Source organism: Notolepis coatsorum (assembly GCF_963971535.1).
Source record: "Notolepis coatsorum genome assembly, chromosome: 6".
Lineage (NCBI taxonomy): Eukaryota > Metazoa > Chordata > Actinopteri > Aulopiformes > Paralepididae > Notolepis > Notolepis coatsorum.
Genome location: NC_140170.1, coordinates 3,997,176 through 4,018,369, shown reverse-complemented (window position 1 = coordinate 4,018,369; position 21,194 = coordinate 3,997,176). Strand labels below are relative to the sequence as shown.

At 42.9% G+C, this 21,194-nt stretch overlaps 1 protein-coding gene across 1 annotated transcript; it reads left to right on the top strand.

Moving 5' to 3' along the window:
* Positions 1-10,901: 10,901 nt before the first annotated feature.
* Positions 10,902-20,956, top strand: LOC311230745 (galectin-2-like; the record flags this gene model as incomplete). Its single annotated transcript, XM_084317104.1, has 4 exons — positions 10,902-10,907; positions 12,372-12,451; positions 12,740-12,911; positions 20,810-20,956. The coding sequence occupies 4 exons, from the start codon at positions 10,902-10,904 to the stop codon at positions 20,954-20,956; spliced, it is 405 nt and encodes a 134-aa protein (XP_084173230.1).
* Between the last annotated feature and the right edge of the window lie 238 nt (positions 20,957-21,194).

The following is a 21,194-nucleotide window of genomic DNA, read 5'->3' as shown; positions in this document are numbered from 1 at the left end:
GGGCAGTATTAGAAAGGATGGGGTTAGGAAAAGGATTCATTGATATGATTAAAGTATTATACAAGGACCCATCGGCCATGATTACAACAGGCACATTCATCTCCGAAATCTTTCCGGTATCACGCTCAGCCAGACAGGGTTGCCCTCTTAGTCCCGGACTATTCGATCTATCATTAGAGCCTTTAGCACAATATATAAGACATTCCCAATACATAGAACCAATCGTAATCAAGGGCACACAACATAAAATTTGTTTATATGCAGACGACGTAATATTGTTCATGCAAAACCCCAACACCACACTGCCGCATCTACTCAAGTTGATAGAGAACTTTGGTGATTTATCAGGATTTAAAATAAATTGGCCGAAGTCGGCTTTCCTTCCTCTTAACATCCATGCAAAAAAAGACACAACCCTCCCAGGTGCGATACCCATGGTAAAACATTTTAGATGCTTGGGTGTGGAAATATTTCCCACCATAAGACAAACGGTGAAGCACAATTACACAAAAATACAGAACAAAATCAAAGACGACCTGGACAGGTGGGCAAAACTTAAAAACTCAGTACAGGCAAGGGTATCAATAGTTAAGATGGATGTATTACCAAGAATCAACTTCATCAGCTCAATGCTACCGTTACCCCCTCCAGAGGGCTACTGGAAAAGATTACACTCCTCCACATACAAATTTATTTGGAATAACAAACCACCTCGCATAAAAAGATCCACCGCACAGAGAAATAAAGCAGACGGTGGCATGGCAGTTCCAGATTTTTTACAATATTTTAAGGCTTTCACATTAAGACCATTGACAATATGGTTTGATCCCCAGGCTTTGGTATCTTGGAGAGAATTGGAAGAAAACATAGTAGCCCCACAGAGACTGAAGGACATAGCACACACTAAACTTTCAATCAAGCACTGTGAGCGGAAATTTGGCCCCATAATTACCCATGCAATCAGAACATGGCGGGAAACACAAAAAAAATATCCTAACCCTCAAAAATGGCATAATCACACTCCCATATTCAATAACAATGCACTCTTAATGGGAAAACGTCCTATAAGATTCCCTATATGGGAAGAGCAAGGCATACACTCATTAGGGGATATTTTTAATAACCAGGGCTTCTGTAGTTATGGAGAAATATGCACAAAGTTTAACCTCACCGAGTCCACATGGCTTTTTTACATACAGTTACGCCTATGTTTGAAGTCTCACGGTGTTCCATTACACATACCAGTTGAACACCACAGATACCACAAATTTTTCTATGAAAGAGAAACATTGGGAGGTTTTGTATCAGGTTTTTATTATCAATTACTAACGTCCTCGTATGAAACCCTTCAACTAGACACTGCTGGAGGAGGGATATTCCAGACCTGGAAAGTGACTTTGATTGGCAAGAAGCATGGGCAAATGTCCGTCTTACATCAAGGAACCCGGACCATCAACAAATCAATCTTAACTATATTCACAGGACATACTTGACTCCTATAAGACTGAACAGAATGGGCCTGAAACAGGACTCAAATGCTCCCAATGTACAAATGGAGACGAAGGGACATTTATGCACATGTATTGGGACTGCCCACCAGTTAGGCATTCTGGAAAGATGTGACCCATCAATCTTGGAATATACCAGTACACCCCTCTGTATTGCTTTTAAATGATGTTTTTGAGTTTGCAGTAAATCCACAGCTAAAGAGATTGGTCTTATCGGGTATCACAGTAGCTAAAAAACTGATCGCATCACGCTGGTTTCAACCGGAAAAAATGTGCCGGAAAGTTTGGTCTCTTACATATCTCGATGTGATATATCAAGAAATATCTACAGCAAGAATTCTGGGTCTCAACGAATCCAAAATGTCAATGTGGGTAGAAGTGGTGGAGAGAATAAAAGCTAGCTTATAATGGTAGTGTCTGGTTAGGAGTGAGGGATAATGGAGGTACTATCCAAGGAGGGGTCCGGGAGGGGGGGGTTCGAGCTGGAGCATATGTGTGTAGGGTTTTAGAAAATAGGTATTAGGGGTATGTCCTATATAAACATTTATATAATTGTTAATTTCGCTGGATATACACTGTATACGGTTAAAATGTTATTATAGACTTTTTTTTTTGTCTTGTTTCTGTACTCGCATGTAATTTTAATCACCTTGACTGTTAGTTTCATTATGCATTATGTGTTGAGTACTGACTTTTAATAATTTTTGTTTTGCAATAATAAAAAAAAAATAAAAAAAAAAAAGTTCAACATTACATAAGGTTCAGTAAAATACTAATTTTTAATTACAACATATTTTCTAAGTTAAGTTAATTCTTGGTAACTCATTAGCCCATTAGCTAACTCTGGCACATTTACATTGATGTGGAAACTGAAGATGTTGATTAATGTGCACTGTCCCTGGGTAAACAATTGAAAATAAACTTAAACTTAAAACTTAAACTTCAAATATATTAGTAAACTATGTAGTAATATAGATAAGGAAGATTAATTAGTGGAAGAGTGCATGATAGTAGAAGACAATAACAGACACATGAGAGAGAGGGAGAGAGGGAGAGAGAGAGAGAGAGAGAGAGAGAGAGAGAGAGAGAGAGAGAGAGAGAGAGAGAGAGAGAGAGAGAGAGAGAGAGAGAGAGAGAGAGAGAAGGGGGGGCCGAATAAAGGGGTAAATTGGGTCAGCATGTTCATGTTAACTCTGTCTTGTTCCAGGGGGCAGATAGACAGACAGCAGGTCAGACAGACAGCAGGTCAGAGAGACAGCAGTTCAGGCAGACAGCAGGTCAGACAGATAGCAGGTCAGACAGATAGCAGGTCAGACAGATAGCAGGTCAGACAGATAGCAGGTCAGACAGACAGCAGGTCAGACAGACAGCAGGTCAGACAGACAGCAGGTCAGACAGATAGCAGGTCAGACAGATAGCAGGTCAGACAGACAGCAGGTCAGACAGATAGCAGGTCAGACAGACAGCAGTTCAGACAGACAGCAGGTCAGGCAGACAGCAGGTCAGACAGATAGCAGGTCAGACAGACAGCAGGTCAGACAGACAGCAGATAGACAGACAGCAGGTCAGACAGACAGCAGGTCAGACAGACAGCAGTTCAGACAGACAGCAGGTCAGACAGATAGCAGGTCAGACAGACAGCAGGTCAGACAGACAGCAGATAGACAGACAGCAGGTCAGACAGACAGCAGTTCAGACAGACAGCAGGTCAGACAGACAGCAGGTCAGACAGACAGCAGATAGACAGACAGCAGGTCAGACAGACAGCAGTTCAGACAGACAGCAGGTCAGACAGACGGCAGGTCAGACAGACAGCAGTTCAGACAGACAGCAGTTCAGACAGACAGCAGGTCAGGCAGACAGCAGTTCAGACAGACAGCAGGTCAGACAGACAGCAGTTCAGACAGACAGCAGGTCAGACAGACAGCAGGTCAGAGAGACAGCAGTTCAGACAGACAGCAGGTCAGAGAGACAGCAGTTCAGACAGACAGCAGGTCAGACAGACAGCAGTTCAGACAGACAGCAGTTCAGACAGACAGCAGGTCAGAGAGACAGCAGTTCAGACAGACAGCAGTTCAGACAGACAGCAGTTCAGACCGACAGCAGGTCAGAGAGACAGCAGTTCAGACAGACAGCAGTTCAGACAGACAGCAGGTCAGAGAGACAGCAGTTCAGACAGACAGCAGTTCAGACAGACAGCAGTTCAGACAGACAGCAGTTCAGTAAAACCCACCAACAGATGCTACCTGTCTCTCTCAATCACCACCAGCCTCAACGAGCCACCTCTCTTCTCTCCTCCACCTCTACTCTCCCCTCTTCTCTCCTCTCCCCTCTTCTCTCCTCCTCTCTCTTCTCTCCTCTCCCCTCTTCTCTCCTCTCCCCTCTTCTCTCCTCTTCTCTCTTCTCTCCTCTACCTCTCCTCTCCCCTCTTCTCTCCTCCACCTCTACTCTCCCCTCTTCTCTCCTCTCCCCTCTTCTCTCCTCTACCTCTCCTCTCCCCTCTTCTCTCCTCCACCTCTACTCTCCCCTCTTCTCTCCTCTCCCCTCTTCTCTCCTCCTCTCTCTTCTCTCCTCTACCTCTCCTCTCCCCTCTTCTCTCCTCCACCTCTACTCTCCCTCTTCTCTCCTCTTCTCTCTTCTCTCCTCTCCCCTCTTCTCTCCTCCACCTCTTCTGCCCTCCACCTCTTCTCTCCTCTTCTCTCCTCTACTATTCTCTCCACTTCTCTTCTCTCCTCCATCTCTCCTCCACCGCTTCTCTCCTCTCCCCTCTTCTCTCCTCTCTTCTCTCCTCCATCTCTTCTCTCCTCCACCTCTTCTCTCCTCTCCCCTCTTCTCTCCTCTTCTCTCCTCCACCTCTTCTCTCCTCTCCTCTCCCCTCTTCTCTCCTCCATCTCTTCTCTCCTCTTCTCTCCTCCACCTCTTCTCTCCTCTCCTCTCCCCTCTTCTCTCCTCCACCTCTTCTCTCCTCTCCTCTCCCCTCTTCTCTCCTCCATCTCTTCTCTCCTCTTCTCTCCTCCATCTCTTCTCTCCTCTCCCCTCTTCTCTCCTCCATCTCTTCTCTCCTCTTCTCTCCTCCACCTCTTCTCTCCTCTCCTCTCCCCTCTTCTCTCCTCTCCTCTCCCCTCTTCTCTCCTCCACCTCTTCTCTCCTCTCCTCTCCCCTCTTCTCTCCTACACCACTTCTCTTCTCTCCTCTCCCCTCTTCTCTCCTACACCACTTCTCTTCTCTCCTCTCCCCTCTTCTCTCCTACACCACTTCTCTTCTCTCCTCTCCCCTCTTCTCTCCTCCACCTCTTCTCTCCTCTCCCCTCTTCTCTCCTCCACCTCTTCTCTCCTCTCCTCTCCCCTCTTCTCTCCTACACCACTTCTCTCCTCTCCTCTCCCCTCTTCTCTCCTCCACCTCTTCTCTCCTCTCCTCTCCCCTCTTCTCTCCTCCACCTCTTCTCTCCTCTCCTCTCCCCTCTTCTCTCCTACACCACTTCTCTTCTCTCTCTCCCTCTCTCTCTCTCACACTCAGCTTGTTTCTCTCATAGACACAGCCACACACACACACACACACACACACACACAGCCACACACACACACACACACACACACACACACACACACACACACACACAGCCACACACACACACACACACACACACACACACACACACACAGCCACACACACACACACACACACACACACACACACACACACACACACACACACACACACACACACACACACACACACACACACACACACACACACACACACACACACACACACACACACACACACACACACACACACACACACACACACACACACACACACACACACACAGCGCATTGGAACACAAGATGACTCAGAGATGTTCTCTCTGTCAGAGTCTCATGTAGAGAGAGAGATGTTCTCTCTGTTAGAGTCTCATATAGAGAGAGAGAGATGTTCTCTCTGTCAGAGTCTCATATAGAGAGAGAGATGTTCTCTCTGTCAGAGTCTCATGTAGAGAGAGAGATGTTCTCTCTGTCAGAGTCTCATATAGAGAGAGAGATGTTCTCTCTGTCAGAGTCTCATGTAGAGAGAGAGATGTTCTCTCTGTTAGAGTCTCATATAGAGAGAGAGAGATGTTCTCTCTGTCAGAGTCTCATATAGAGAGAGAGATGTTCTCTCTGTCAGAGTCTCATGTAGAGAGAGAGATGTTCTCTCTGTCAGAGTCTCATATAGAGAGAGAGATGTTCTCTCTGTCAGAGTCTCATGTAGAGAGAGAGATGTTCTCTCTGTCAGAGTCTCATGTAGAGAGAGAGATGTTCTCTCTGTCAGAGTCTCATATAGAGAGAGAGATGTTCTCTCTGTCAGAGTCTCATGTAGAGAGAGAGATGTTCTCTCTGTCAGAGTCTCATGTAGAGAGAGAGATGTTATCTCTGTCAGAGTCTCATATAGAGAGAGAGATGTTCTCTCTGTCAGAGTCTCATGTAGAGAGAGAGATGTTCTCTCTGTCAGAGTCTCATATAGAGAGAGAGAGATGTTCTCTCTGTCAGAGTCTCATGTAGAGAGAGAGATGTTATCTCTGTCAGAGTCTCATATAGAGAGAGAGATGTTCTCTCTGTCAGAGTCTCATATAGAGAGAGAGAGATGTTCTCTCTGTCAGAGTCTCATATAGAGAGAGAGAGATGTTCTCTCTGTCAGAGTCTCATGTAGAGAGAGAGATGTTCTCTCTGTCAGAGTCTCATATAGAGAGAGAGAGATGTTCTCTCTGTTAGAGTCTCATGTAGAGAGAGAGATGTTCTCATATAGAGAGAGAGAGAGAGAGAGAGAGAGAGAGAGAGAGAGAGAGAGAGAGAGAGAGAGAGAGAGAGAGAATGGTTACCCAGCAGTTCTGAGCTCAGACATTGTAAAGGGATTTCTCTGCTCTGTCGTTTCCTTAAGCAGTTTGGGATTAAGAGATGAAAGCAATACACTGGACGTGTGTGTGTGTGTGTCTGTGTGTGTTTGTATGTATGTGTGTGTGTCTGTGTGTGTTTGTATGTATGTGTGTGTGTGTGTGTGTGTGTGTGTGTTTGTCTGTGTGTCTGTGTGTGTATGTATGCAGTAGAATATAAATTGTACATTCAATCCCAAAAACACATGCAATACAAAGAACTGACCATGATCTAGTAAAGATTTTGCAGTTGCACTATCTAACACAGTTGCACTATCTAACACAGTTGCACTCTCTAACACAGCTGCACTCTAATGAGTAGTTAAGGTGTAAATTAGTAGTTACGGTGTAAATGAGGTGTAAATGAGCAGTTAAGGTGTAAATGCAAGAGCAGGAAAGACAAAGGTGGAAAAAGAGGGTTCAAGACAAAAAAGTTATAGAAATAGACAAGATGGGAGACAGGGCACAGAGGTATTGGAGAAAGTATTGGAGAGAGCTCCAGAAAAGGTGCAGATAGAAAAGGTCCCATGAAGGTGCGGCCCTGGAAGCAGACCCCCCCCCCCCCCACAGATCAGGATATTCTAGATAACAATGCCAGACAGCGCAGAGAGTCTCTCAGACAGGAACAGAAACAAAGTAAAACGCGAAAAAGGCATTCAAGAGAAATACAAACTTTGAAAGAGAAGATTACAAATGTAACAAAGCAACGAAACAACCTGAGAAAAACAATAATGTGCTGAAAAAAGGCTACAATACATTTACATTTAGTCATTTAGCTGACGCTTTTATCCAAAGCGACTTACAAGTTCTGTACGACAAGCCATCAGGAAGGGCACAACTCTATCAGCTGAGTAACAATGTTCATCAAAGTGTTGAGTGCTACAGTGTAGGTTAGTTTATTAGGACACGTGCATGACAGTACGGTTAGTTAGGGTTCGATATTTTTTTTATTTATAAATAAAACAAAGAATATGCTATCAGGAAGCAAAGTAAGGAATCAGAAAATCCAAAAGGCCCTGCTATTCCACCACATCCTCAGAAGAGAGCTGAAGACAAACAAAGGCGCCAAAAACCAGCACTGAGTGTGTCATCACCAGGCACGATTCTTAAAAAGTATCGTCTTCTTCAACAAATGAAAGACTTTGGGTTAACCTATAAGTTAATGAGAGAAAGGGAGCATCCTCAGAAAAAGCCAACATTCATACAGGGTATAACACAGACTGTCCAGGATTTCTTCCTGAACTCTGCACGTGTGACGATGTGTGATGATGGATAGTGCTAATGATGGCTTTGTCATTATAAATGATTTCCCATATCTTTTAAAATCTTCTAAATGGGATGGGTAGGCCTACATTTGGAAATTTTGCAATACAAAATGATGTAGGTTAGAGTTATCCTATCCCAAAAATGTACTCATATTTAAATTCCCCATTAATAAACACATCATTTAGACACCTTGCATGTTAGGATTTCCTTCAGATTCATGTTGGCATCCATGTATGGCGAAGGCCATCTGTCTGTCACACACACACAAAGGGAGCCGCATGTGATTGGTGGAGGCGGGACCAGGCCATACAACTGTTTGACAGTGGAGATGGCGAATGGAATGGCAGATGGCACTTCTGCAAAATGACAGGGAGAGACAGAGCGAAAGACAAAAAATTTCAAGCATAACCTGCGCTTGAAGATGGACAGTGGAAAAAGAGGAAGGGTCGAGCAGAGAGGGAAAGAGAGAAAAATACATACTGCTGACTGCTTGTATTTCACAGAACAGTCAGATGGAAATGACTGGAAATTAAATGTTTCAACAGTTCAACAATGAAAAAAAAAGGAAGCATGGAGCAGAGAGAGAGAGAGAAAAAAAAGAAAGGCCCTTGCAGGAGATGCCACTAAATGTGGCAACATTGACCAAATGTTTTCTTGCACCACAGGACCACCAGGTTAGTCAGTGATAAAAATAAACATGCTAGCTAGCTAACATAGCTAACGTTACCATGCATCATCAATGTCCCCTGTCACTCTTTTTCCATAAATCTTTTATTCAACTTCAGTCCTGATCATAACTTTTAAAACATTTTTCTTGTAATGTCAGATTAAAAATGAAATACTCTCACTTCTCTGATAAGAGTTGTTGTTAAGTCTGACATTACAAAAACTAAGTAAAGATCCATCAAAATCAGTGTTGTTGCTAACCATTGACACATGATGATTATAACAATTATTAGCCTGTAATAATCCCCCCCAGAAAAATCCACTTTGCATTTGATATATTGAAAATATTTACATTTTTGTGTTTTTTTAACAATAATTTGTGACGCCATCACAAACAATGGCATTTAAAGGGTAAATATTTTTAAAGTCCTGCACCAGCATGCATGGAATTAAGTCTTTGTAACAAAAATCTTCCGGTGGGGGACCCCCAGACCCCCTGCTTAAAAAGTGGCCTGACTTGGGTTATATTTCGCACTATATTTCCTGACCTGAATAATTCCCCCAGTCCGGCCCTGCGAAGCGGTGAAAAATGGTAAAATCTGCCATTTTGAAATCCAAAATGATGTAGGTTAGAGTTATCATATCCGAAAATGTTTCCTATATTTGAATTCCCCACAAGAAACACATATTTTAGACACCCCTCATGTTAAGATTTCTTTCAAATTCATGTTTGCACAAAAGTATGGCCCGCCCTAATATGATGACCACTGGTGGCTAGCCAAGATCATCGATGGATACTGATCAACAAGATGTGAAAGTGGAATTTCTGCATCCCCATGGTCCAACAGAAAAGGTTCTGTTTCTGCCCAGTTCAAGACATCATAGTGAAACTAATCGGAAATGCAGAAGGAAACGAAGAGGAGAAGTGCAGGGTGAGAAAGTGGAGATCAGGAAGTGGTGTAGAAGAGGTAGATGAAAACAGGGACGAGAAGAAGGGGTCCTGGTCTCCATTACTGTTTTTGTTGTTGGAAACAGTGCATTTTGTAATAGTTGGAAACGGTGTATGTAAAGTTTGTTGTTATTACAATTGAGTTAACAAAATGTTCAGTATAAGACAAGGAGTTCTTATCATTGTCACTTCTGTAAAGACATTTGTAAAAAATGCATGTGTTCATTTATCAGAGATGCATATACAATTTTGTCAACTCCGTCAGTTTCTCGTCAACACCGTCAGATGTTTGTTTTTGTTAATTTTGGGGAAAATACAAATTCCTTCTTCAGTTTATGTTGTTTAAGTAATAAAGGAGCATCCGAACTTCATCCTTTTGTCTTATTTACTTAATGATCTTTTTTTTATCACATCAAAATTAAAAACAAAGTTTGAAAATGCAAATATTTCTAAATCTGGGTTTTCAGAATAGTGTGAAATTACACCTGAGGTTTATATATTATATTTGATTGCATACCAGAGTAACTAAACACTATTACAACATACTTCAGAACTTTAGATTCTTGTTGGACTGGAATAATTAGAATTATATACTTTTTTGTGTCTGACGGAGTTAACACAAATCAAGTTTCAAAGGGAAACATGTGAATTTGTTGAAAATGTTTTTCTATGTAGAGCCCGCACCTTTACATGGTTAAATAGCTCAGACCTTCCTCTACATGAATATATAACTCTAATTAATATAGTGTGCATTCTCAAAATATAATATTTAAAAAGTGTTTTGTCCCGACTCTCAAGAATAAGCTGATAATCTCACACACATCCATGAAATGGTGTAGATGAGAAAATAACAACAACTTGTCTTGTAGAGACTGCTACCTTATCATTTAATTGAGTTGTTGTAATTAACACAAAACAAGGATTCAATGTTCCCGATGACATCACTGGTGATGATGGCGACCATATTCACACTCATTTACTCTCAATAGCTGTCAAACTAAATGAATGTGTGCAAAACTGTTTAGAGTTTTTGTATAATGTGTGTGAGATTATGTGCAAAATAAATCAGCATGTTTTTTTGGTGAGGTGCCCCTTTAATGAAAGGAAACGACCGGTACTAGACGGCACTGTGTTGTCATTCCGTCAGAATAGGATTACCCTGAACCCAGAGTTGATTGAATTAACATTTTAAATGGAGTCTACTCACTGATCAAAGGGGGAATGAATCACTCTGTGTGGAGTTGAGCTTAAAAATAAACAGAGTGAATAAAGAGAGTCACATTGGATACAAAGAGTCCAATTCTACTATTGCCATGTACCTGTACCCCCCCCCCCCCCATGCTGATATGATGCCGGAATTTACCCAAGGGGATCAATAAAGTAATATCTTATCTCATCTTATTCTATGAGCTACTCAATCATGTTCAACCATTAACCATTCGTGTTCATTGAATCCTTGGCTTCATGGTATAAAAAAGGGCTGGTGAAACCTATAGTCCATCCTGCTTCTTGTCTCCCAGAAGAAAAGATTCCTCTGTCAGATTCCAGACCGTCTAACTCTCCAACCAGATCCAGGTCTCTTCTCCAACACAACACTCTCAACATGCAGGTATGTCGACCGCTTCCGGGTTGCTTTCATTGTAGGCCTACTGTATCTTATATTGTTTGTGTCACAGCTAGTACAAGGAACCCAAGGCATAAAAAAATATATTGTTTGTTTCCTGTTGGTTGTCAGTTAAGGCATGGGTAGGTAGGGAATTTATTTTATTTTATTTTTTTATTTTATTCTTTCCCACGGCGACTATGGATAGGGAATTTATTTATTTAATTAAAATGTTCACAACAACATGGATGCATGTACTCTGCCAGCATGTTTAATATCCATAATACTAAAGGTTTGACTAAGATTTCTATGAAACTTTATTCAAAAAGAAAATAAAAATAAATAAATCAGCTTTTTTTTTTTTTTTTTTTTTTTTTTAAACTCATAAAACATATTGGGTCGCACCTACTGTAAATCGGCAGGGTCGGTCGGCAACCGGAAACAAACTATATTTTTTGTTATGCCCAAGCGCAGAACAGTGCATTTAATAGTGCAGAGCTGGGGAAAGGTGGGGAGAACTCTAGAGAGACAGAAAAGGAGAGAACAAGCGGGGGGAGAGGAACTGAGGACTCGGCCGGAGTGGAAGAGAGGATGAGGGCTAGAGAGAGGAGTGGGGATTGTGACCGTTTAGGTAGACTCTGCGTAGATTTTCTTCTCTGACAATTGTAAAAAAAAAAATTAGGGCTGTCAAACTTAATGCTTTAACTTTGGAGATTAATTTAAATTATTTAAAGCGTTAAAATAAATTAATCTAGATTAATCTACGGAGTGAAAAATCTTCAAGGCTCTGAACTTTCAGCAGTATATTTGCTTGTTCTTTTTTTGCATCGACTCATGCACCTTTTTGAAAATCATCTGACATGAAGATGGAACTCATTTTTTGTTGTTAATATGATTTATATTACCGGTAGTTCATACAAGACATTATCGTCCTCTAAGAAGCCAATCTGCACTTTAACATAGGCCTGGGTTGTTAGCGCCGCGGATATAAGAGAGAGGTCTAGCTGAGTCAATGTTGATGGTTTTGTTGAACATTTGTATTTCACCGGAGAGAAACCGTATTCAAAGAAAGCTATTAAAATAGTCTTTGAATCTAGATATACTTTCTTTGTGCTGATTTTACATTAACTCCATGATTTTACTCAAGTAAATATCTGTTACAAGCTTCTGTCTTAAGTAGAAAAAATTTGGGATTAATTAGTAAAAAAAAATCCATCTATTGACAGCACTAATATATATATATATATATATATATATATATATATATATATATATATATATATATATATATATATATATATATATATATATATATATATATATATATATATATATATATTATATTAGTGCTGTCAATAGATGCATTTTTTTTTATATATATATTTACTTTAATTCAACATCATGAATGAACGTCTCACATTTTCCAATTACCTCTGAATGAACTCTGGCCTGTATCGTAATGTTTTTCAGCAACTTGTGTTGAAGAATGTGACGCTGAAAGCTGGAGACCAGTTGACAGTGAAGGGACTGATTCCGCATGATGCCGAGAGGTTAGAATTACTTTCAATAGACTTATTCTGAGAACATAGAATGCTGGTGTCTTGTCAAAAAACATTTAGGTTTTATATAGATGTAAAACAATTCATGAAAAATGTAGATATACATGGGAAATTGTGAGCATTAAAAAAAAAAAAGCAATGGTATTACTCTACTGTTGTACCTTTTTGTGTGGAATTCAGTTGGGATGTTGTACACAAGCTAAAATATTCCTAATTTGAAGTACTACATAGGTCTACTGTCCAAAGCTGTATGGTATATGTAATCTTCAAACCATCCAGGTTCCAGATTGACCTGGGCTGCAGTGAAGATGACCTGGCACTGCACTTTAACCCCCGTTTCAACGACGGCACAGACGGAGCGGTGCTCGTGTGCAACTCACTGACTGATGGTTGCTGGGGCAGTGAGAAGAGGGACGCCCACAACACTCTACACAGGGGCTCCCAAGTCAAGGTGAGAGACTGGATGAGAAACACGGGACGGTGGATGTACACATATAATGGAGAGATCATTGAAAAGGCAAAGTGGTGATAGCATAGCAGCCTATTTCTAAATGCTTATGTCTCAGGTCAACCTACATCGACCTGTGATGCTAAATATTCAGTGTAGTAGGTTCACAGACAGAGCATTGATTGATTGATTGATTGATTGATTGATTGATTGATTGATTGATTGATTGATTGATTGATTGAAAATTTGATTAACAGATTGCAGAATGGGTACAATACAGTACGGCTCAATACACACAATTGTTAAGGGGATGCAGACCAGAGAAAGACTTTCGTCTTGTTTACATCAGGGTCCCCCATTTTCAATTCATAGTGACATTTATGACATACAGGTCGACAGTACTGCTACATCTAGACATTTATGACATACCAGATCTACAAATACAGCACTGTTTGTGATACAAAAAAAAGAGTCTAAAAAAGAGAGTACATTTACAGGGGCCAGTTTCGAATAGCAGTCTCTCCCATAGGTGCTCTTTGAGAGTGGTTTTGAAAGTGGGTAGTGATTCACATTCCTTTACAGCACACAAACACAACGGTTGAGAAACAATATAACAAACTATATTTTACAATCACATTATCAACAGTAAATGTCCCTTTAAAGTTGGTGGGAGGTGCAGCCCAAAAGGGTGTCGTTGTGTCACGGCCCTGTGGGACGGAGGACCCGGATCCTACCAGCTGCACTGCTCCTATTTTAGCGCCAAAATGTCAGGGGTTATCGTAGGGCTGGGCCATAAAACGATAACGATAATTATCGCGATATATTTTTATAATCGATATCGATTGATAATAAAGAAATATCAATAAAAAAAAATGTTGTGACCTGCAACAGGGCAGTTTTAAAACCAGAGACAGTGGACAGACTTGTCTTTCTTGCCTGCAACTTAAAGTAATGGCTTTGCTTGTCCAAATGACAATACTGACCAAATTTTCCATTTATTTTGTTTGCTTTCTAATTTAAAATACATTTTGAAGCCGTCTGTACACAGTAGGCTATGTGTGCTAGCAGAGCTAGTCTCCAGTCACGAGTCACGGTGCACATGTGCGGTGGTTTGTCCACCAAAAAAGCGCCAAAAGATAGAAAATAAACTAGCAGAGCCAGAACTGTTCAACTCCCCTGGAGCCACAGCCAGCAGAGAAGCCGGGTTACTTTCGCTTTTAAAACAGCTGCAGCCTGAGAACTGGAGTGTGTGAAGGGATGTGACACTAAAGATGGCGGCAACGACAAAGAATTGCTACAAAATAAACATACATCTGTTGTTTAAAAAAATATATTATAATAATAAAATTTTCTCACACTATTACTACTGGCATGTGGTTACGTGGAGCCCTATACGTGCAATACTACAGCCCTATACTATACACATGTGTCACAACTCAGGGGTCACACACACACGACACAACTAAACAGCCACAAGGGCTACGGCTAAGCTAATACTAACATGCACTCAATGGCCTGCAAACAATAACTTGCATGCAAAATAATCACTCACTTTAAAAACAATAAATGGAATGGGGAAGGAAGAATACAAACACCATGGGAGACAAGACTAAAATGGGGAAAAGGAGTTTAATAAAAACGGCTCCACTGACCCTATAGGTCAGAACAACACAGCCCTATGGCACTAATCAATGGTCTCTAACTACACACCCTCAAGACCCCTACACACGCTCTGCATCTTCTGGCCGCCTCAGACCTACTCCTATACGGTACCCGAGCTCCGGGAGGGTCATCAAGGAGAAGCCGCCTATACTCGGTCCTCGCTCCACAATGGTGGAACGAACTTCCCACCACAGTTAGGACAGCAGCCGAAACACGTCCAAAAAACATACCGTCATGCACTTATGTCCTAATATACTAACCTACACCTTCATACCAACGGCCACCAGGCTGCACAACAGTGGGCAGGGACTGCTGCCAGACATCCAACTAGAACTAATAGGGACCTAAAAAGGACAATAACACCACCTTATGTGAATACTGTGATACTGTGAATACTGTATATTTCTTTCAGTTAGATAGTAAATTATAACACTACCTTATGCATACTGCACCCACTGTGAATACTGTATATTTCAGTTAGTTAGATCAGGGGTTCCCAAACTTTTCAGGCCGGGGCCCAGAAAATAAGGCGTCAGAGAGCCGCGGCCCAATGCACATCGTCAGGCTTTCTTTTTTTTTTTTTTTTGCCAGGCGACGATTTTTTAAGCCAAATATCACTTCAATCCTATTAAGTTAGTTCAAGTTAGTTATTCATTTATATGTGCTATTTATGAGAGGGCTAACTTGTTGCAAAATAATAATGATAATAATAATAGCCTCATTAAAATCCTATTGTTGCTTCGGTTGTTTTCAGTGTTTTATGTGCATAATCTGTTATTTAGTTTGAAATGTTCGTTGAAATAAGTAGATTTTTCGTTTTTGTTTATTTATTAAGTTAATATAAAACCATATAGTCACATTTTAGAATACAACTAGAAACACTGTCCTGGCCTGGTTCTAAGTTCAGTGGCCTGACAAAAAAAAATTAAAATAAAAAAATAAAAAAATAAAAAATAAAAAAAATATTTTATTTTTATTTTTTTTTATTTTTTTTTTATTTTTTTTAAATCATCTCGCGGCCCACCCGTGGCTGCTCGCGGCCCACCTTTGGGTCGCGACCCCGACTTTGGGAACCACTGAGTTAGATAGTCAATTATATTTACTTATTTGTTTACACTGCTTGTGTTGTTTTTACTACCCCCCCCCCCCCCCCCCATCCCCCATGCTGGTATGATGCCTGAATTTCCCCCAAGGGGATCAATAAAGGAATATCTTATCTTATCTTATCTTACACTGTAGCACTCAACACTTTGATGAACATTGTTACTCAGCTGATAGAGTTGTGCCCTTCCTGATGACTTGTTGTACAGAACTTGTAAGTGGCTTTGGATAAAAGCATCAGCTAAATGACTAAATGTAAACGTAATAGCCACAGCTAGCTCAGTGGGAGCATGTCTATGTTCCCCGGGTCCTATGTTCCCTGGGTTCTATGTTCCCCGCTTTGATTGATTGATTGATTGAACATTTTAGACCACCAGCCCCGATTCCAAACTCTAACCATAACCAACTTCGAAAGAGGGCCTAAGCTTAACCAGTTCGAAACAAGGCGGACATTAATAATTAATAAAATAATAAACATTTATAAAATTTTCAATCAATTAATCAATAAAGCGGGGAACATAGGACCCGGGAAACATAGGGATGATCCCAGCTCAGTGATGCCAGTCTTCACTGGGGAATCGTGTCGTGCACCAACCACAAAAGTCCATGGAAACAACGACACAACCAACGTTTGGTTCCGGGCCACTCCTTCAGCAGGAATATTGCTTTGCAAATCAGTTAGCATTCTATTAGTAGAATAAGTTAAATTAGATTGATTCAAATAATGATAATAATAATTCCATGTCTGCTTCCTGGTTGTATTGTCCAAGGCTCCAGCCGGTGACGTCGTTGTCCTCTCCTATAGAAGCGCTTAGTGAGGCAGCAGAAGGAGGGGAGGCAAACAGCATTAACAGCACACAGTCACTGTGCTGCTACTAGGGCTGAGCCCAAACGTTCGAACGTTCGAACCTTCGTTCGTTACGTTGGCATTCGAATTCTAAATCAACATTTGAATTTTTTATTTTTTATTAAACAAAATTTAAACAAAATCTTTTTTTCATTTTTTTTTTATTTTTTTATTCTGTTTAAACCAATGGTTTTTTTTCTTCACAGTTGCAGATAAAGATTAGGCTACTACACTAATATTATAGTATTAAAAGAAACTGATGAGTTATATATTCATTAGAAAGTTGATTTAATTGATTTAGTTGGGCTGGGGCTTCTTCCTGGGCTGTGTCTGGGGCTGGAATGTTGATTTAATAAAAGAAAAAATACTAATTTAATCAGATTAATCACTTTATTCAAATTGAGGATTTAGTTTGAGGATAAAAAAAAAAAAAAAAAAAAATTATTATTAAAATCGAAGGTTCAAACGTCCGTTCGAAAAACCCTGACGAAGTTCGAATCCCCAAAACAGGCTTCGGGGAAACAGCCTTAGCTGCTATACCCCTCCTAGTCACTGTGCTGCTACCCCTCCCAGTCACTGTGCTGCTACCCCTCCCAGTCACTGTGCTGCTACCCCTCCTAGTCACCGTGCTGCTACCCCTCCTAGTCACTGTGCTGCTACCCCTCCCAGTCACCGTGCTGCTACCCCTCCTAGTCACTGTGCTGCTACCCCTCCTAGTCACTGTGCTGCTACCCCTCCTAGTCACTGTGCTGCTACCCCTCCTAGTCACTGTGCTGCTACCCCTCCTAGTCACTGTGCTGCTACCCCTCCTAGTCACTGTGCTGCTACCCCTCCTAGTCACTGTGCTGCTACCCCTCCCAGTCACTGTGCTGCTACCCCTCCCAGTCACTGTGCTGCTACCCCTCCTAGTCACTGTGCTGCTACCCCTCCTAGTCACTGTGCTGCTACCCCTCCTAGTCACTGTGCTGCTACCCCTCCCAGTCACTGTGCTGCTACCCCTCCCAGTCACCGTGCTGCTACCCCTCCTAGTCACTGTGCTGCTACCCCTCCTCCCAGTCACCGTGCTGCTACCCCTCCCAGTCACTGTGCTGCTACCCCTCCCAGTCACCGTGCTGCTACCCCTCCTAGTCACTGTGCTGCTACCCCTCCTCCCAGTCACCGTGCTGCTACCCCTCCCAGTCACTGTGCTGCTACCCCTCCCAGTCACCGTGCTGCTACCCCTCCTAGTCACTGTGCTGCTACCCCTCCTCCCAGTCACCGTGCTGCTACCCCTCCTAGTCACTGTGCTGCTACCCCTCCTAGTCACTGTGCTGCTACCCCTCCTCCCAGTCACTGTGCTGCTACCCCTCCCAGTCACTGTGCTGCTACCCCTCCTAGTCACTGTGCTGCTACCCCTCCTAGTCACTGTGCTGCTACCCCTCCCAGTCACTGTGCTGCTACCCCTCCCAGTCACTGTGCTGCTACCCCTCCCAGTCACTGTGCTGCTACCCCTCCCAGTCACCGTGCTGCTACCCCTCCTCCCAGTCACTGTGCTGCTACCCCTCCTAGTCACTGTGCTGCTACCCCTCCTCCCAGTCACTGTGCTGCTACCCCTCCCAGTCACTGTGCTGCTACCCCTCCTCCCAGTCACTGTGCTGCTACCCCTCCCAGTCACTGTGCTGCTACCCCTCCTCCCAGTCACTGTGCTGCTACCCCTCCCAGTCACTGTGCTGCTACCCCTCCCAGTCACTGTGCTGCTACCCCTCCCAGTCACTGTGCTGCTACCCCTCCCAGTCACTGTGCTGCTACCCCTCCCAGTCACTGTGCTGCTACCCCTCCCAGTCACTGTGCTGCTACCCCTCCCAGTCACCGTGCTGCTACCCCTCCCAGTCACCGTGCTGCTACCCCTCCTAGTCACTGTGCTGCTACCCCTCCCAGTCACTGTGCTGCTACCCCTCCCAGTCACCGTGCTGCTACCCCTCCTCCCAGTCACTGTGCTGCTACCCCTCCTAGTCACTGTGCTGCTACCCCTCCTCCCAGTCACTGTGCTGCTACCCCTCCCAGTCACTGTGCTGCTACCCCTCCTCCCAGTCACTGTGCTGCTACCCCTCCTCCCAGTCACTGTGCTGCTACCCCTCCCAGTCACTGTGCTGCTACCCCTCCTAGTCACTGTGCTGCTACCCCTCCCAGTCACCGTGCTGCTACCCCTCCCAGTCACTGTGCTGCTACCCCTCCCAGTCACTGTGCTGCTACCCCTCCCAGTCACTGTGCTGCTACCCCTCCCAGTCACTGTGCTGCTACCCCTCCTAGTCACTGTGCTGCTACCCCTCCCAGTCACTGTGCTGCTACCCCTCCCAGTCACTGTGCTGCTACCCCTCCCAGTCACTGTGCTGCTACCCCTCCTAGTCACTGTGCTGCTACCCCTCCCAGTCACTGTGCTGCTACCCCTCCCAGTCACTGTGCTGCTACCCCTCCCAGTCACTGTGCTGCTACCCCTCCCAGTCACTGTGCTGCTACCCCTCCCAGTCACTGTGCTGCTACCCCTCCCAGTCACTGTGCTGCTACCCCTCCCCAATGGACCTGTCTCAAAACCCTGCCCCTTTTCTTGATCCTCCAATCACAGCTGTCGCTTACCTCTGACTTCCTCGTACGAGGAAGTCAGAGGTAAGCGACAGCTGTGATTGGAGGATCAAGAAAAGGGGCAGGGTTTGAGACAGGTCTATTAGGTCAAGTTCAATGTCACGGCTGCTTCTCATTTGGCAATCAAGGCCAATGTTAATCTTTTCAGTCACCTGATGGCACAAAATGGCCACCACACAGTCTTAGGAAAAAGCATTCAGAGGAAAATATACACATTATTGTGTCAAACCTGTGACACTCATTTGATTCAATCTATTAGCTGGTTGAACTTATTCAACTAATAGATGTAATAGAACTAACTGATTTGCAAACCAATATTCCTGCTGACGGAAGTATTCCATCCCCATTACCTCTCAGTTTTCTGCCCACGTATCACAGCCTTGGAGATGAGAACAGCAGGTGTGAGAACAGCAGTTACTTCCCCCAGATGTTTCCGCAGAATTCTATCTTTGAATTAACAAGCTATAAAGTATCCAGTGGCCATTAACCACGGTGACACATAATCCTTCCATTAATTTCTGAATCACAATTGTACACAGTGATGCGTTGCTCGTGGGACGGGATTGCACTCCGTGCAACCAAAGTTTTGTGAGCAGAAGCGCGTGCACGCACACGCACGGATGTGCACGCGCGTGCACACAGGAATGCGCTGCACTCGACTGATGCGCCAACTCGCAGTACCCACCTGGCTACTTTGCATATCAATAGCGCCGGTCGTCAGGTGTTACATTCCATTCGTAGAGGCAATTAGGCATTGTTTTTAGTCTGACCATTTATGCGCATGCACGGGAGCGCGCGCACGGGCCTGGGAGCGTGCGTGCACGTGGCGTCATTAGCGTGCGTGCAGCCAGTGTTGATATGAGCATCGCAACACTGATTGTACACTAGACTTCAAAGGGATTTATGGCGACATAGGTCATTCACATCAAAGCGCACTACATGCACAGACATTTATCATGGCTTCCAGTTGAGAAACGTCTGCAATCCCATCTCATTACTTTTCTCAGAAATGTTCAAGTTGTCAAAAAACCACAGTATTTTTATGATCATAGTTTACATAAGAGAAGAACATGACCATATGACCAGACAAGCTACGTCAGGCCATCTACTGGCACCTAAACCCAGAACAAATCTACTAAAATCTTCTGTGACTTACAGAGCTATCATGGAATGGAACTCATTGCCAAGCTACTTCGCTGAAATAGAATCCAAAACCACTTTCAAGAAAACATTTAAATACCATCTACTAACGAGCATGCACTGAACCCTTATGGCACAGCAGTGAAAACCAATTGACTGTTAATTGTATTTATGTTGATGGCAGTGAGTGCTGCTCAGGAAGCACTATTTATTTGATTTTAATTATTTGATTTTAATACTTTTTTCTAATAAATATCTTGTACAATATCATCCTAACTGACGATGAGATTGTTAATGTTGATAATGATGTAATTGATGATATAATTGATGTTGATGTTGATAATGATGTAATGTATTGAATATTGTTGTAAGTGCCGGACCCCAGGAAGAATAGCTTTTGTCAAGTGCAAAAGCTAATGAGGGATCCTAAATAAACATAAACATAAACATAGGTATGAAAAAGTACTGGACATATATGCAGCAACAACAACAACAACAAAATAATACTGTAAACATGTTATTGTCTTTCAAGATTGTCGTGAAGCTGACTGGAGACATGTTTGAGGTGGAGCTTCCTAATGGACACGAAGTCCAGTTCCACAACCGTAGCGATATGGATGTCATCAGCTACGTCAGAGTCACTGGTGACTTCAAAGTCACCTCCTTCAAGATCTGCTAGGGGACCTTCAAGATCTGCTAGGGGACCAGCCACCTCCTTCAAGATCTGCTAGGGGACCTTCAAGATCTGCTAGGGGACCTTCAATATCTGCTAGGGGAGAAGCCACAGATTGGATGCAACATTTATCCAAAGGCTAAAAGGTCAATTCATGTTGTTGTCTATGGTTAACTTATCAAAATAAAATAAAAATCTAAATGCTATTATGTTTGGTTTTGATTACTGTACTCAATTTGCTTTT